The following is a 19148-nucleotide window of genomic DNA, read 5'->3' on the forward strand; positions in this document are numbered from 1 at the left end:
AACAAACCATTCAGTTAAACAGATTCTTTCTCATTTTCTACTACCATTTAACATTAATTAAACATTCACCTTTTATTTTATTAAGTGCTACATTTAATGATTTTTTTCACCTTTTATTTTCATACCAGTTTATAAATAATTATGTTTCCTCTATTCCTCTTAGTTTTATTATGATGAAATACACAGAAATGTCTACCTACCATGGGCTCAGAGACAGAACAATTTCCTGTAGCTCAGGTAGGCTAAGACTTACTGACAAACAGCTTATATGTGGGATTGATAAACACCAACCCAGGACAACCTGACTCTTGGTCTATACACTTTTGATGTAAGATTCACATTCACAGTTTCTTTTTTTTTTCCTTTCATAGTTTATTGTCAAGTTCGTTTCCATATAACACCCAGTGCTCATCCNCCTTCCCCTCCCCCCCCACCCCCATTAGCCCTCAGTTTGTTCTCGGCATTCGAGTCTCTCATGGTTTGCCTCCCTCCCTCTCCCCAACCATCTCTCCCCTTCTTCTCCCCCATGGTCCTCCGTCATGTCTCTCCTAATCCTCCCATAAGTGGAAGCATATGGTATCTGTCCTTCTCTGTCTGACTTATCAAACTCAATACATTCAACTGACAGGACTTTAAAGAGTTCTTGGGAGGAGGGGGCGGAGGAATACCAACAAGGAGTTAAAACTTTAAAGGCACGTCTCACATGGTTTACTTTTTCCAACTACACTCCCCAGTTGACTTTTGATTTCTACCTCACACTTCCATTTATTAAATAAATGATGGAAATTCCTTCCAAGATTTTCTTTTTAAATATTTTGGATTCGCAGCCCATACCACAGAGGCCAAACCTTAAGCTAGCAGGAGACGCTGTGCCTAACAGAAAAGTGTGGGGAAAGCCTATCCCACAGAAAGGCATTTCTCCGAGAACACATGCAGGCCCAGAACTGCGGCACAGGAGAAGCACTAAAATGTATCTCTAGGCAAACCTGGGACGTTTATTTTGTCATTATGTCAAGAAATTACAAACATTCACTTCAGGAGTTAGCAATCTCTGGTCATCACAGGCCCACTCAGTGAGCCAGCCACCCACCTTCCATCCTCGGTTGCAAAAAAGAGACTCTGTAAAATATTAATATGGTCAATATTCTAGGTTCCCAGGCACCGTTCAACAAAAGAAGAAACTAGACACAAAATAATCTGCAAGTGAGTGGAATCTGGTCGTTTTTATCCCATTCCTGTCCACATTTCACTTCTTTTCCCCCAAAGTCTCCCGAAACCCTCAGTGAGAATAAACACCAAACTCCCTCCCCAACCTGCCCCCTCCCCACCCCAAATCACAATTCCATCAGCCAATGAACAAGGAGATTTTCCCAGCCTGGGTTCCTGAATTGGTTCCCAAAAGACTTGGGACTCAGAGTCAAAATAATGTTTAAGGAGACCATCCAATAAAAAGATATTTCCAGTTGCCATTAAAGCAAGAACAAAGAACAGTTTTGTCCTGCTTAAAACAGCCCTAACAGACTATCCTCTGTCAATGGCCCCAGAGAAACAGAAAACAGAAAACAGGAGAGGCTTCCTGAGAAGGCTGAGGCCCCTCCTTTGTGCCCGCCTGGCAGCCACACAGCCAGCACTGCTCCCAGCGTTCCCTGTGAACCAGCTGCATCAGACCCACCTGAGCACCTGTGAAAAAGAAAAATGCCTGCATCTGGTCAAACTTCCCAAATAGAATCTCTGGGGTGGTAGCTTGAGGACCTGTATTCCTTAACAGGCTCCGTGGGAACTCCTCTACACAACAGTTTGAAAACCACCCTCAAATTCAAACTACTTCTGTAGGTTTCCCAAAGTGTGGACTATCTTCTCCAACTCAAATCACAGACACAGTAAATGAAATCACAAGTGTCATTTATTTGCAAGTGCTAATGGTCATTCATACAGATGTAGTCCCATTCACTTTTACTACAAACACCCCTATGAAGTGTTTCACTCCCATTTTATCCCTGAGGAAACAGAGACCCAAGATCAAACTTTTCATAAGTGGCAGAGTAAAGATGTGTATCCAGGCCTCTCTGACACTGAAACGTTTTCCTTCCACATGCCTCTCCCTGAGAAGCAGCAGAAGTCACCACTGTCTTGTTCTTCTGCTGGGCATTTGCACTGTTAGTCATGATCCTCCCCACCAAAATTCTACCCCAAAGATAACCACTTCCATCATACACGGCATTGTCCCAACTGTTAGGAAGTTCTAGATGGAGTTACTACAATTTAATGGACAGAATACTTGAAAAATTTGGAAAACATCTGGAGAGATTAAGAACAGAGAAATGAGGTTCTAAGACAAGTTTAACAGTTAACTGAGATCAGGGTGGGAGAACAGGATCATATGCAGATGACAGTGGAGCACACACTTTCATCTCCACTTCAGAGCAACTAACTGAAGCATAAGAGACTTAGGTTAGATGTGCAGATGAACTTTCTGACAGGGAACAGTATAATAATGGCATGGAGGTTGCATAATACCATTGCTGGGAAGATTTAAAAAAAAAAAAAAAAAGCATCTTTAGATCTAGGGCAGGGCTTCTCAAACTTTAGACACTGACAAATGTCCCAGAGGATATAGGAAGAGGGGGTCAAAATCTCCCTCACTGGAGAAGCATATCTCTAAGGGTTAGAGGGTCTCTGCCTAAAAGAGGGGAGTGAGAGGAAGAATGGAGAAACCAGATGTCCTTTCCTGGCCAACGCAGTAAGGGAGAACTGAAATTGTCTGAGGGGAAAATCAAGGAACCTGGATTACCCAGAAACTGTCTGAGATGGGCAAGAATCAACTGCCCTCATGAAAATGACAGGAAGGAGGAAATGGAGACAAAGGAAAGGAAGAGGAATCACTTCGCCTTATGGGGTCCCACTTCGCCTTATGGAATCCACAGACCTCGGTTCCTAGGAAGGGGTTCTAGCCGAGGCTGAGTTTATGAGAAGGACACGTCAGAGCTGTTGTCAATGTCAGAGCTGGGGCTTCTTATCGTTTTAAATGGCGTTGACGTGACACCGAGATTGAACACTCCGGAATGTGGAACACAGAGCCTTCTCTCTCGTCAAGGCCTGCAGCCCCTTCAAAACACACGAAAAGGTTAAGACTAGAGGGGCACCTGGATGGCTCAGTCGGTTAAGTGTCTGACTTCGGCTCAGGTCATGATCTCACGGTTTGTGGGTTCGAGCCCCGTGTCAGGCTCTGTGCTGACAGCTAGCTCAGAGCCTGGAGCCTGTTTCAGATTCTGTATCCCCCTCTCTCTCTGACCCTCCCCTGCTCACGCTGTCTCTCTCTCTCTCTCAAATATAAATTAAAAAACCTTTTAAAAAAATTAAAAAAAGAAAGAAAAGGTTAAGACTGGGAAAATAAACGTGCTCTTGAAATGCCTGTGAAAGGCACCCCACGCTTGCACAGCAAACAACTACGGGAACTCTGGGAGGCTTAAAAGGGACAGGCTAGTTGTCAATCAGCAAGTAGTGCCTAATACCCAGGGTGCTATGACAGGAACCGTACACAAACAAGGTCACCACACCTGGCCTTGCCCTGGGGATAGACAGTTTAAAGCAACTTTAAAAGCAGGCACCAAAGAGTTATGAACAAGGGGTGTTTTCTGTGCCTGCCAAGGCTGTCCCACAATGTCTCCTCAAAACAACAGAAAGAACCTGTGACGCAAATAGGGAAGCCAGGTAAACTGGCAAGAAATCTATCCAGAGCAGGAATACACGTGCCTCAGCCTCCTGCCCGGGAAAGCCAAGGTGAAGACGCAGGGAACGCCCAATCCTGGGTCCACAGCCACCCCACCTGGAGGCTGGCAGGAACCATACTGCAGGTCAGCCAACGTTCACTAGTGACCAAGCATGACAGCATTCAGGTCAACAGAAGAGAGAAGCCTTAGCCCTTCTAAACATTTTTCCTGTCCCCATACTCAGATCTGAATTAGGCATAAAAGCAGTTGAGAGAGAAAGAGATCATTCTTCCTAGTTCTTTATTTGCCACTTCAGATGCTAAAGATGCAAACCTTCCCCGAAGGCAAATTTTAAATCCTTGGATGTTCTTTCTCACTACATACAACAAAATTCTCTTGGCAAGTTTTTTAGGCTCTCCTTTGTGTGTGTTCAGCAAACAAATTCTTTGAATAATGGTATAAGCCAAACATAATTACAAAGGTAAACAAGCTTAGTTAAAAGTGATATTTGCACTAAAGTTTACTGTAAAATGCATAGAAAAAGCACTAAGATGGGTTGATGGATGGACAGAGTATGTGGACAGATGGATACATGATAAAGCAAGTGTGGTAACATATTAATGGCAGACTATAGGTGATGGGTATATGGGTATTCACTGTAAACTTCTCTAACTTTGCGGCATGTTTGAAAAATTTTCATAAGAAAATGTTGAAAGCAATTGTTTTTATAACCCTGCAGCATTTACCTTGGAATAATATGTAAAGACAAGGGGGAATTAATAATATTGAATAGAGATAACAGGATATAAAACATCATGTACAATATAATCCCAATTTTGTGAATATCAATAAACACCAAAATGCTGTTTTATTTTTTGAAGGTGGAATTATGAGTGACTTTTATTTTCTTCTTTGTGCTTTTCCTATATTTTAACCAATTTTTCTTCAATGAACATTTATTATTTTAGAATTTAAAAATTTACTTTATATTGGGGTGCCCGGCTGGCTCAGTCGGTTAAGTATCTGACTTCGGCTCTGGTGAGCCCATGGTTCATGTGCTGACAGCTCAGAGCCTGGAGCCTGCTTTGGAGTCTGTGTCTCCCTCTCCCTCTCCCCGACTTGTGCTCGCTCCTTTGTTCTCTTTCTCCCCAAAATAAAAACTTTAAAAAATTTTTAATTTACTTTATAATAGTAGAGTTTAAAAAAGCAAAATCTCTGAAGCCAACTTTACTCACTTTTAAGAATTATATGGATAAGAAATTTTATTATAGTGGGTTTTTTATATATAGGTTCCACTCCCTTAGATTTTTGAAAAAGTAACTTAGTAGAAGACAATTCTGTAAGTTCTACTCTTGACAATTACGGAAAGATAATCAGGAAATGTGTTTTAGCACTCAGTCCCTTTTAAGCAGATCTTCAAGTCAAAGCTCCCAATTCGTATAATTTAGAATCATTATACGAAAAATTCTGCCCTGTAACTTCCATCTGGTTTACCACTGATGCAAAGCACACTCTGACAGCAGTGCCCTCACCGGGCCCTCCTTCAGGCTCCAGAAAAGCCCACAGCTGGCACATCTACCCTTGTTTCTTTGTCCAGAGCATACAGCACAACACCTACTTACCAGCACAAAGATACACCTGATGAGTTAAGTGTAGCAGAAATAAGATGAAGACTCTTGCTTCTGTGTTTGAGCAAATCACATGACCCCCAGAACTCTAAAATGAGAGCACTTGTCTCAGCATACTAAGTCTCTCTGCATTCTTTAACATTTTATAGTGTTAACAGATCTACAGGGCAGACACCCCACATTCCACTCACTTCTAGAAGAGAATAAGGGAATGAAAAAGTTTTCTCAAGGATATATTTGAGGATCCAATGTTAAAGACCGTGATCAACCCAAGATAGGTAAGGAGGGGAGAGAACTCACACACATCTCCAAGCTTCCTGTAATGCCCTTCCAAGGGGACAGAAACCAACTCCAGTAACTTGAGTTGGATCCACAATACGAAAATAACTCTGGGTAAATCCACTCTCTTTACTGGACTCCAACTTCTGGAGAGATTCATTTAATATGCCTCTTTTACCCTACCAGGTACAACTTCTGGGCTGCAAAACCAGTCAGAAAGTTGTAAGCCTTGCAAGCAACCGAGCACAGGGAAATGTAGGCCACCCCCTCAGCCATATAAATGGTCCAGGCTGGATTAAGCTCGCCGGAGTACTCAGGAATGGCTACTTCATGATAGTAAAAACCTTTATGCCCTTTGCATTGCTTTCATTATTCAATTTTCTTTTGTTGTCCTTGCCTTAAAGTTTCAATTACACAAACACTGAGAATCCTATATATACCCTAACTAGGGAATTCACTGAGTACCATTTCAAGATTATTTGTTTCCAATTTAGCAGAATTCATCCATATAGGTGGACTATTTTCTAAACACAGTACAGCCCTCTCTCCTTACACTTCATTTTGACTCAGTTTACCCTTTAGTTAGGCATCTGTTACTTGCACCAAACAATGAAGGCAAGATAGCAGACACAGCAGTGAGTAAGGGATGCCTACTGTCCTGTGGGATGTTTAGTCTCAGTTCTCGAGCACATGTATACAAAAAAGAATAGAAATGTCAGCAGAGATCAAAAGTACTCTGGCAGCTCAATGGAGTGTAGACAGTCCCCCAACTTAGGATGGTTCTGCTCCCTGAGACTACAATGCTGCCAAAGCTGTACGCATTCAGGAGAAGTCTGAATATGGGTCTTTTCCTGGGCTAGCAGTATGGAGTGGGGTCCTTTCTCATGATCCCACTGGGCAGTGGGGGCTGCAGCTTCTTGCCAGCCATGCCGTCATGCCGTCCTCAGGGGCAACCACTGATACACTTGTGTCCGCTGTATGTTTCCCTTTCAGTACAGTATTCAATAAATTACATGAGACAGTCAACACTTTGTGATCAAATAGGCTTTGTTCTTATTCTGCCCAACTCAAGACTATTCTGAGCACATTTAAGGTTGTCTAGCCAAGCTATGATTTTCAGCAGACCAGGTGTATTTGTTTATTTTGAGAGATTGCCAGCATGACTGCGGGAGAGNACTGTCAGTGCAGAGCCTGATCCGGGGCTTTAACTCACAAACCGTGAGATCACGACCTGAGCCGAAATCAAGAGTCAGACACTTAACCTACTGAGCCACCCAGATGCCACAGGTTAGGTTTATTAATGCATTTTTAACTTACAGTATTTTCAATTTATGATGGATTTACTGGGATGTAACCCCATCATAAATCATAAATTGAGAAAGATTTGTAAACTCATTCCACTGCCTGGTGAAATGATGAAAAAAAGATTTTCATGAAAGAATTACTTAAGATATGCCTTGAAATGTGGGAAATGGCAATACTACTACTCATAGCTTAACATTTATTGAGCAATGAAAACGTACCAGGTACTGCAGTATTTTGCACACATTACTAAAACTAATAATCTCATGAGACAGCTATTTAGCCCCATGTTACAGATAAGGTCACTGAGGCCTGGAGAGTGGCCTGCCCAATGTCAAAGAGCTGGTCACAGGTAGAAGCTGCCTACTACCAAAGACCATGGAGGGAAAAGTAAACCGGAAGAACTGCCGAGAAGGAAAAACAGGGATAGGAAAGGCAGGATCAGAGACGAAGAACCAAGGTAGTAAACACTCACAAAAACTGGCTCCTGGTCTGACACAGCAGGTCACTTCTCTGTGGATGTCCTGGTATAGAAGCAAAACTATGGTTGCATATTCTAATGTCAAGTAATGGGAAAAAAGATAATAGAAAGCCAATGCCCTTATAATGTTTAATATGCATAGGAGTACATACAAACTGTCTCCTAAGCCTAATGAGATATAGAAAGTAGTTATAATAAGTTTTTTTTTTCTTTTACCTCACTACCTAAGCTCTAGCCAACACAACCTGTTGTCAAGACTTAAGGATCTGCTAACATACAAGTCTGCATCACCCTAAAATGATCAAACAACTTCAAGTGTACTTTTGGAAGCAGACACTGTCGACACAGCGTGAAAATTAACAGCACCAACCTTTCTGACTTTCCTAACGGTAGCAATAGCCAGTAACAACAGCAATCCTTCAACTTTGCTGGGGCAGCATACTGCCTGGCTTGTGAAGAACGCCAAATGCAGAAAAACCATCGTGGAGCCTGGGTGGCTCAGTTGGTTAAGCGTCTGACTCTGCTCAGGTCATGATCTCATTGGTTCAGGAGTTCAAGCACCACGTTAGGCTCTGTGCTGACAGTGCAGAGCCTGCCTGGGATTCTCTCTCTGCCCCTCCCCCACTTGTTCTCTCGCTCTCTCTCTCTAAATAAATAAATAAACTTTGAAAAAAACCATCATGGAAAACTGAACCCTCTTTAAGTGTATACTTTCCGTAGAAACTGACACCACTGTATCCTTTGCTATAAATAACCTCTCAAATCATCTCTGGCTCCAGTCTCTTCTCAGAGATCCCAGTCTGCAATCGTATGTATGTGACAGACACACCAGTATCTCCTTCCTCAGCACAAAAGCACTGCATCGCCTTGCAACAGACAGGGCCTTGGGGATGGCGGGGCCAATGAAGTGGGGACAGTGATGAGTGGCTTTCATTGCTGAGGCAGAGGGACGCTCTGGCAGCTCCTTCCCTCTGCTCCTCCCCTCCTGCAGCAACCTGACTACAGCCCACAAGACTGAAGCAGCCTAGGGCCCCAAGCTGCTGCAGGAAGAAGAGCTGACATGGGGTACCTCCCAGACTCTCAGAAGTGCACTTCTGTTGTGTTAAGCTCCTGTGATTTGGGGGTTGTTTGTTACCACCCCACAGCCCAGGCTCACCTGAGAACAAAAGCTTAGTGGGCATCCGAGGGCACCAAAAATCCACCTAAAATCAGATTCTCCCTGTTCCACCTTGTTTTACCTAAATCCAGAGAAGCCTACCTACCTTCTATCTTGGTTAACCTACAGAAGTCCTGGGCTCTGCCCCTCTCCTTTACATCCCCAGGCCTGGATGAAGAAATCCCACAGAAACAGTTTGATACATTTTTACTGATGGTCATGAAATCTTAAGCAAAGTCAAATGAGGGACATCTGGTTGGCTAAGTAAGTTTGAGTCCCACATTGAGTGTAGAGATTAAATAATTTAAAAAAAAAAGGAGGGGGGTAAGCAAAGCCTGGGGATCCTAGGTGGCTCAGTTGGTTAGGTGTCTGACTTTGGCTCAGGTCATGATCTCACAGTTCATGGGTTTGAACCCTGCATCGGGGTCTGTGGCTGACAGCTCAGAGCCTGGAGCCTGCTTTGGATTCTGTGTCTTCCTCTCTCTCTCCCTCCTCTCCCCTGCTCACACTCTGTCTCTATCAGAAATAAATAAACATTAAAAAAACTTTTAATAAATAAAATAAAAAAGGGAAGCAAAGTCAAATGAATTTTAAGAAGTTAGACTTTAAAACAATGATGGAAATTCTTGGGAGATAACCAGAAAAACATTTATTTTGAAAAAAAAGTCTCAATCATGAAGCTCAACATCTACTTAGATGTGTAATTTTTCTCTTATTATAACATACTAACATGATTGAAAACAATCTCAATTCCTACCCATGTTACAAGGGCATGACAACTCTAAAGCCATCAGAGCAGATAAAAGAGGCATATAAATGTGCTTATATTTTTTCAAGGATTATACCACCACTACTCAGAACCTACTAGAAACTGATACTCTTCACAAATACCACTCACAGTTGTTAAAATTAAAAGCTCAAACCCACAGAATTGTAATGCAAATATAAAAAAAAGTTCACTTCAAAGGTCATTTCCACCATTTTTTCCCACCCCTTCTTGAAAGAGGCCCACACATGCAGGCTAAGAAAATAGCTATGAAAGAAAATATACCTTGTGGTTACACAGAAGTTTCTAGCTTACAGGTACTGCAAACTTCATTATCTGGTCCCAGATCCTACAACTACACAGAAACATCAAGAGATATACACAATCCCACTGGTTTATCTACTAGTTAAGCAAACTTTCACACTTGAATAATATATCTAAAATTCACACTCAGAAAAATCTTTACTCTCCTGTTTTCTGTGAGATCATCAGGGAAAGTTTTCTTTTTATCTGAAGGGCAATCTACAAAAATGATACACAATTTGATTATTATTCCACTTGTCTATCTCTGAAACAAAGGAAAACTATGCTCCTCAAAATTTCAATCATGGGGCGCCTGGATGGCTCAGTCATTTTAGTGGCCAACACTTGGTTTAGGCTCAGGTCATGATCTCATGGTTTGTGGGTTCGAGCCCCACACTGGGGCTGACAGTGGAGAGCCTGCTTGGGATTCTCTTCTTCTCTCTCTGCCCCTCTCCTGTTTGAGCTCTCTGTCCTTCTCTCTCAAAATAAGTTAAAAAAATTTTGTTCAACCATGAGTGGGCATCTTATAGTTTAAAAAGGAAAGGTAACAGGACACCTGGGTGGCTCAGTAGGTTAAGCTTCCGACTCTTGATTTCAGCTCAGGTCATGATCTCATGGTTTGTGAGTTTGAACTCCACATCAGGCTCTGAACTCATAATACAGAGCCTGCGTTGGATTTTTTTTTTCTCTCTCTCTCTCCTTCTCTCCCTCCCCCTCTTCCTCCCTTTCTCTCTCGCTCTCTCCCTCAAAATAAATAAATAATCTTAAAAAAAAAAAGGAAAGGTAACTAATTGGCAGCTCATTCTTTCATGGGCATCTAATCACACTGAGCAAACTGAAACTTCAGATCCTCTCCACCTAATCAATAATTCTTGTACCTTTAATATGCTAGGGCAAAAGATTACCAGTAGTTATCAACCAAGGCAATAAAAAAGTCCACCCAAGGGCACCTGGGTGGCTCAGTCAGTTAAGCATCTAACTTTGGCTCAGGTCATGATCTCATGGTTCACAAGTTCAAGCCCCATTTCAGGCTAGTATGTCTACTTTATAAAGTATCATCAACATTCTGTCTTCTGCCTTCAAGTAGCTCACCAGTGGAAACCTGTATCAGGAAAGCTTTCACTGTAGCTATGTGCAAACACCTCTTTCAGCACAGTGCATTCATGTATATATTCCTATTCCTGGTCCTGAAAGTAAAATTCACACACAGACTCACTGATTCCATTATAAACCCAACTGTACGCTGTTGCCAGGGTATGGGAGAAGGTGACGGGGAGGCAAAGGTGAGGGATCCTTGTAGATAACAGGCCTGCTCTGTCACCGTTATTTAAAAAGTGACTTATTGATCATTATTCATTTGGGCTCCACAGAAAGAATGAGGCATCTCAGCTGAAACTAACAAGCAAGAGAAAGACCTTTAAAAAGTACTTCTTCAGTCATCCAGAACCTTTGTTGCTCTCACTTCAGAAGAGGTGAAAAGAAGGAAGCTTGTGGCCTGACACCCTCTTTTTACAGAGAGAAGGGGCTTATAAGGCAAAGATTATTTTAATACCTTGTGCTCAGTAAACAAAGCAAACTAATACATTCATTCAGTTAAGTGTTTATACAAGGAAGTTAGTGAAACTTACTGTTCTTTAGAATGTTTCCTCCCTACCTCACCTGCAGGAAACAGTACCCACCTTCCTCCAAAGCAGGATTCCCAGTTCAATAAGCCCTTCAGAAAGCAGTCTTCTGCTCTGGCCCACCGCTCCAGAACTACTTCTCCACGCTGAATCTGGCCAGCACTCCTAACCCTGTGCCCTTGGGAAAACCACTTAACCCCCCTGAGCCACCTGAGATGTGGAGGGCCTGGATTAAATGTCTAAGGAGGGCTTACAGGTATTACTAGGAAACCTGTTTAGAGCATGCTCCAAAAAGCACCAACTTGCGAAAGAGCCCATTCCATGCGCCATGACTAATCTTAACCCACACATTCACAATTCTTAAAGTGTTCCCGGCATAACACAGTAAACTTTAGCTAAAGGTCTTGTTTTCAGACCATATTTTTAAACGGTAAATTATAATGACAAGTCACACTTGAAAACATTCTCCTTACAACATATCAAATCATTGGGGTGCCTGCTGGCTCCATCAGAAGAACATGCAACTCTTGATCTTGGGGTTATGAGTTTGAGCCCCACGCTGGGTATAGAGACCACTAAAAATAAATAAAACAAATAAATAAAACTTAAAAAAGAATCAAATCATGACCAATAAGGCTCATCTCCCTCCTGATCCCCTTGTACATGTTCCTAATGTTGCTGGTTTGGTGTATATCCTTCTGGTCCTTTCTCTAGGCATTTATACACATATTTTTGAAGCCACAGAACACACATAGCACAGGAGTGTAGACTCTAACATAGCCATTCGGGAGAAGAATCGGCCTCTGTCAATACTGAGTCATAAGTACATATATGTTCCCGTGCTCTACGTACCCTGCTCCTGGACATATACTCCACAGGTCTATGACAGGCTCTCTCCTGCAGTGCTGTGTATAGGGACCCAGAGATGGAGGAGGAAATAAGGAAACACAGGGGAATAAATGTCTAGGTAAATATAGCAACCTAAACAGATTAATCATAAGAACATAGTTCCAAATTTTAAAAAAGAAATAGTTTGAGCTAGAGTACAAAACCACTTATGTAAGTTTAAAGCAGACAGAAATGTCCTCATCTGCTATAATATCCACACACCTCTCAGGATTCCTGTGAAATGGAATACAATACTTAAAATAGTCCCTGTCACATTTTAAGCACTTAGTAAATATTCACTATTGTTAATTAGATAAAAAGAAGTTCACTAAATATTCACTATTGTTAATTAGATAAAAAGAAGTTCACAGAATATTGTAAATTTTCTATGCCAAAATCTCACTTACATTATAATTCTCTCTTCTAAAGGACGAGAGACGTCCTTCTAAAGGACGTTCTTTTCCCTTCTTAAAAAAAAAAAAAAAACATAAAATAGATTGGAAAGCTATGTCAAAATGTTTGCAGTGGTTACCTCTGAGGGGAAATATCTGTGTTTTTTGGCTTATTCTCCTTGCTGGGCTATATTTTTACAACATATATATGTTACTTTAGAATGTTCTTTGGTCTTTCATCTTCCCTTCAATAAGATTCATATGACCAGAGGGGGAAAAGAAAAAGAAAAAGAAACAACCTACGAAATCCATCACTGGGGAAATAATTCAACTACAGCACATACAAACACCAGAATATTCCATAGCCACCTTTTGCCAATGAGGGAAAACAGCACACTGTTGTTTGGGGGGAAAGCAGAGTTTGAGTCTGTACAGAGATCTGAGAGGCCATGACAATAGCGGTCAGCATGGATTCCAGTGGGTTCTGGGGCCAGTCCACCTACTTCACATCCTGCCTGCCACTCAGAAGCTGTTCAGCCTGAGGCAAATCAGCCTCCAGAGTCTTGATCCCCATCTGCAAAATGAAGGTGACACAGGGTCCTCCCTCATACAGCTGAAGTAAACAAATGCAAACGATGCAAAAAACAAAAACACCATGCAAAAGGTCCATTAAAAGAGGTGTGCATTTTACTGATGTAAATGAACCCTCAATGAAGTTGATTGGAAAATACACGCAGCACGCATGCAAAAGGTCACATATTGTATACTTCCATTTATATGAAATATCTGGAATAGGTAAATCCTTAGAAACAAAGCAGAATAGGGGTTGCCAGGGGCTGAAGAGAGGCGAGAGCAAATGCTGAGTAGGTCTGTGGTTTCATTCTGGAGTGATTGGACCTTTGGAACTAGATAGAGATGATGGTTACATAGTCAATGTACTAAATGCAACTGAACTGTTCACTTTAAAAAGGATTAATTTTATATTATGTGAATTTCACTGCAGGAAAAAAAATGCAAGCGGAACAGCAGGTTTTACCAGAACATATACAAGTGAAAAGTAACATAAACATTCCAAAGGCTGAAAGGGGACAAGGAATGAGTAAGGTGGAGAGCATAAATGAAAGCCAAAGCGAATGTGACACAGCATAATTCTGTGAGGAGCTCTGCCTGGCCTGCTGATGGCAGGGTGCCTTGAACAAAAGGGGGCCTTGCTTAAAATGTCCACACCTGGGAGCCAACACATTGTCTTGGTTTGCTGCCTTTCTTCATTTCCCAGAGAAATGGTATTCAGCTCTCTTCTTCCTTTCTTACCCTCTGGTATGAACCTTGGGGCTCTCTTCACGTGAGCACACACCTTCCTTCTGCCTGTTCTGAAGCTCTAGGCATGTACCATGATTCACACTGTTTATTCAGCTTGCTTGACTAGCTTTGTATTTTGTACTTGATCATACATAATATGCCAATTAATGAGAATTTCATAGTGAATAATCGACATGCTTTGCTCCTACCTGCACCAAAATAAAACACTATTCTGTAATAAGTTAATTTTAACTTTTTTAAAAATTTCTTAAATGTTTTTATTTATTTTATGTTCAAAAGAGAGNAAAAAAAAAAAAAGACATAAAATAGATTGGAAAGCTATGTTCAAAATGTTTGCAGTGGTTACCTCTGAGGGGAAATATATGTGTTTTTTGGCTTATTCTCCTTGCTGGGCTATATTTTTACAACATATATATGTTATTTTAGAATGTTCTTTGGTCTTTCATCTTCCTTTCAATAAGATTCATATGACCAGAGGGGGAAAAGAAAAAGAAAAAGAAACAACCTACGAAATCCATCACTGGGGAAATAATTCAACTACAGCACATACAAACACCAGAATATTCCATAGCCACCTTTTGCCAATGAGGGAAAACAGCACACTGTTGTTTGGGGGGAAAGCAGAGTTTGAGTCTGTACAGAGATCTGAGAGGCCATGACAATAGCGGTGAGCATGGATTCCAGTGGGTTCTGGGGCCAGTCCACCTACTTCACATCCTGCCTGCCACTCAGAAGCTGTTCAGCCTGAGGCAAATCAGCCTCCAGAGTCTTGATCCCCATCTGCAAAATGAAGGTGACACAGGGTCCTCCCTCATACAGCTGAAGTAAACAAATGCAAACGATGCAAAAAACAAAAACACCATGCAAAAGGTCCATTAAAAGAGGTGTGCATTTTACTGATGTAAATGAACCCTCAATGAAGTTGATTGGAAAATACACGCAGCACGCATGCAAAAGGTCACATATTGTATACTTCCATTTATATGAAATATCCGGAATAGGTAAATCCTTAGAAACTGAAAGCAGAATAGGGGTTGCCAGGGGCTGAGGAGAGGCGAGAGCAAATGCTGAGTAGGTCTGTGGTTTCATTCTGGAGTGATTGGACCTTTGGAACTAGATAGAGATGATGGTTACATAGTCAATGTACTAAATGCAACTGAACTGTTCACTTTAAAAAGGATTAATTTTATATTATGTGAATTTCACTGCAGGAAAAAAAATGCAAGCGGAACAGCAGGTTTTACCAGAACATATACAAGTGAAAAGTAACATAAACATTCCAAAGGCTGAAAGGGGACAAGGAATGAGTAAGGTGGAGAGCATAAATGAAAGCCAAAGCGAATGTGACACAGCATAATTCTGTGAGGAGCTCTGCCTGGCCTGCTGATGGCAGGGTGCCTTGAACAAAAGGGGGCCTTGCTTAAAATGTCCACACCTGGGAGCCAACACATTGTCTTGGTTTGCTGCCTTTCTTCATTTCCCAGAGAAATGGTATTCAGCTCTCTTCTTCCTTTCTTACCCTCTGGTATGAACCTTGGGGCTCTCTTCACGTGAGCACACACCTTCCTTCTGCCTGTTCTGAAGCTCTAGGCATGTACCATGATTCACACTGTTTATTCAGCTTGCTTGACTAGCTTTGTATTTTGTACTTGATCATACATAATATGCCAATTAATGAGAATTTCATAGTGAATAATCGACATGCTTTGCTCCTACCTGCACCAAAATAAAACACTATTCTGTAATAAGTTAATTTTAACTTTTTTTAAAATTTCTTAAATGTTTTTATTTATTTTATGTTCAAAAGAGAGACAAAGCTAGAGAAGAAGAGGGGCAGAGAGAGGGAGAAAGAATCTGAAGGAGGCTCCGGGCTGTGAGCTATCAGCACAGAGCTCAACATGGGGCTCAAACTCGTGAACCATGAGATCATGATCTGGGCCGAAGTCAGACGATTAACCAACTGAACCACCCAGGAGCCCAATAAGTTAATTGTTAGAGCTATTTTATATGCATCCTTCATAGCCAAACCCCTCCCACAAACTACTACTGCCACCACCAAACAGCCAGAAGAAAGCAATGCCTCTCCATTTCAACACCTTCCAAACTGAGGGAAATTTAATGCTATTTTACAAGAAAAAGAAATAAGTTAGCTGAACGGTTTCACTGCATGATTCTTTGCTCCAAGACGACCCTTCCAGAAGCCTGGTAACCGCCTGGCCTGACTGCCTGGTATTAAGTTTAAAGGCCTGGAATTAGTTCAGAGATACACACAGTGTTGTAGTAAGTCCATGAAGTTCACCTTGGAGCTTCTGGCTCCTTCAACAACCATGCCAAAAACTCTGCGCTTTCTGGATATTTACCAAACCCCAAACATCAACATGTCACCTGCTCAGTTACACTGTATCTAACAGACTTCTCTGGGATTTTGTTTTCATGAAAATAAACTAAAAGTGTGCCCGTTTTAATACTTAGTCACGAACGTCAGTTGCCTCAAGGTGACACAGGAGACAAACGTGACATTTGTGAAGAACGCCAGCTGGAAAGAATCATACACAGAACGCGCATATACACGTGTGCACACACAGAAACATCTCTTTCTGGGCTAAGGAAACATAACCATTTAAGAAAAATAAAAAAAGCCTTTTATCAGAGCTGGGGTAAAGGTCATCTCTGTGGTACTAGGGCAGAGGACAGAGCCACCTCTCAGACGCATTGCGTCCTGCTCTCATAGGACTTGCTAAAGAGGAGGGTCTGTTCCACTGCCAAGTGTGATCTGGCATCTCTAAGGACTGGACAGTTATGCAATACAATTATTTTTTTGCACAGCATCCCTCCTACAGGGCATTCCAATAAGCTGGACAAAGGGAGTCATTCATGGTCTTGATAAAAGCAAAGTAAGGAGAAACTTTGTAACATGAAGGAAAGACAGGAAATAAACAGTTGAGATGTGGAAAGGGCTCCCAGCACTCCCCGTCCTAGGCTTTCATCTGCCCACCCAATCCACAGGGCAGAGGCAGAAAAGAGCAAGGTGAACAAAGAAAGATGGAAGGGGAAGAATGAATGAAATCTGAGGGTGACAGAGGACAGGCTTCCGTCTCCCAGAGAAGGTATATCCTCACTGTTGGCAAACAGTAAAATGATCTTCTGTCAACTGACGGGGGATGGGTTTGGATTTTTGTTTTTGTTTTGTTTTTTGAGGCCAGCTCTTGATTCTACTTGTTAAATAATAAACATAAGTCACAAAATATTTCCCTAATTTTATGACTTACCATCCTAATTTATTTTGACAGAAACAGAAGTGTGCCTACACACCAAAGCAAAAGTTGTGTTTGGCTGTTTAAAGATCTCCTTGGAATCCTGCAAGAATTTCCTGGGTTGGGGGTAGTCCAGAAGAAAGGGCTAAATGTCCTTCTTCAGGGAGATGAATCATCTAATGAAGTGGTAAGACGCCATGCTCAGCTTGAGCAAGCCTTACATAAATATAAGTCTTTAGGCAGAGAAACTTTGTTATAAGTCTCCTTCAAGGGACGACATTATCTTCTTTCAACCTTCTAAAGACAAAGCTGATTTGACGACTGATGACCTCGTGAACAGGAGATGACTCTAATCAACCAAAGTGGTCTCATCATGTCTGTACCAGGTGCTCCCCAGCTAGGTGAATACCTGCATAGTTCCCGGATGCCTTTCCCAACAAGGTCTGGGAACAAAGCTCTTTAAAAAGTCAGGCTGGGAGCTTGCAGAGAGGTGGTGGCTCCAGCCCTAGGTTCTTAGATGTGTCAGGTAAAGCTGACTTCCCTTGGGCCTGCTAGGGGTGTATTACCACAAGGCATTTCCTTATGAATCTGAACAAACTCCCAAAACCCAAAAAGGTGATTATGTGCTTCACCAAAGCTCTAACAGTATCTTCAAAAGCATCCTACTCTCCCAAGGTACCCAAGAACATCCACAAAGGGTGCTTGGAATTCCTTGTCATACAGGGAATCCATTCCATTATAGATCTACCTTGTTCAATTTCCTATTGATTTTCATTACCATGGAAGAAGAGTCATAGATAGGTATAGATTTAGATCAAATGTACACAGATATCTCAAAGTCAGCCCTGAAAACCAATGTGTTCTTAAAAGTAAAAAAAAAAAAAAAGGCATAACTACTAATCTCGAGGTCAAGTTCATGATTTAGTGTCATGATTTAGTAGAGACACAGCTTACTAGCAGCAAACCATTTAAATTCTACCTTGAAAATACTAGGATATACAGGGATTGTAAAAGTATCTTATAATACTGTGTCATCATTAAGGATGCAATAAATGAAGTTACTGGTATGGTTCTTGCTGATGGGAATCCTGACACAGAAAAGACTGAAACAGCACCAGACCACATAACTTGGAAGAGGGTGCCACCGACTAGCCCTTGCTCTGCCCTACAAAGCCTTCCTCTTCAGGACATAAACACTGCTGCTGTTGCTCACTAAAGCCCCACAGGACCGTGGAGGTTTCTGTTTCATCATACAAGGGGTCCAAAAGCCTGCCCTGTATGTCCAAAATAGGGAAGTAACCTGTAGACAACTATGAAAGCTGAGAAAACTCCCAGAAGAGATGTCTGGGAAAAGTTCACTTTCATAGTATCTACGTGCATCATTTTTCCAAGAAGCTGACTAGACAATGTTTGACCATCAAAAATAGTGACCCTGGGGTACAGGTGCACCACATATACCAAGTAAGGGCAGAGGTGGAAATCCTCTACTCCCCCAGTTCACAGCCAATGCTCAACCATGGTGGGCTCGCCAGAGGAAGGGCCAGGTCACCTACAGAACATGACTGTCATGACAGAAATTCCTGACCATTAGACTGGAAAGGCTGAGAAGCAAACTCAAAAAAGTGTCCTGTTTCCGCAAAGGTAATTCTAGCCACCAAGGGCAAAGGCAAGAACACGGAAGAGACTTCTCAAAAAAAAAAAAAAAAAAAGAGAGAACAGCATAGTCAAAAGACTGATGGTCACAGCCATTCAATAAATAGGGACTAGCTCCCACCAAGTGGAAAGAGCCATGGTAAACATTACTCAGGATATAAACCTGGGGCAGACAAGTTTCCTACCAGAGCAAATAAGCTTCTGCCCAAATAGCTGCACTATCCAGCAACATGTGGTTTCCTCTAAGAACTACACGAATTGAGGATTTGGGATAGTTATTTGGGTTGAACCTTGAAAGATACACAGAATACATATTAGGAAATAAAGACAGAGAAGTGCTTAGTATGCTGGAGAGAGGCCAGGGGGTCTACAAAAAGGTGATACTAACCATTTA

General features: G+C 41.8%; 1 protein-coding gene across 1 annotated transcript in view; it reads right to left on the reverse strand.

The window, feature by feature from the left end:
* STK39 (serine/threonine kinase 39) overlaps positions 1 to 3847 on the reverse strand; it is a 258475-nt gene extending 254628 nt beyond the window's left edge. Inside the window, exons 1-2 of the mRNA XM_077751175.1 lie at positions 3827 to 3847; positions 2927 to 2957 (exon numbers count right to left, since the gene is read on the reverse strand). Coding sequence (XP_077607301.1) covers positions 2927 to 2957; positions 3827 to 3847 — 52 coding nt within the window. The remainder of the gene's footprint in view (positions 1 to 2926; positions 2958 to 3826) is intronic.
* Between the last annotated feature and the right edge of the window lie 15301 nt (positions 3848 to 19148).

Source organism: Crocuta crocuta, unplaced genomic scaffold (assembly GCF_008692635.1).
Source record: "Crocuta crocuta isolate KB4526 unplaced genomic scaffold, BGI_CrCroc_1.0 scaffold219, whole genome shotgun sequence".
Taxonomy (NCBI): Eukaryota; Metazoa; Chordata; class Mammalia; order Carnivora; family Hyaenidae; genus Crocuta; species Crocuta crocuta.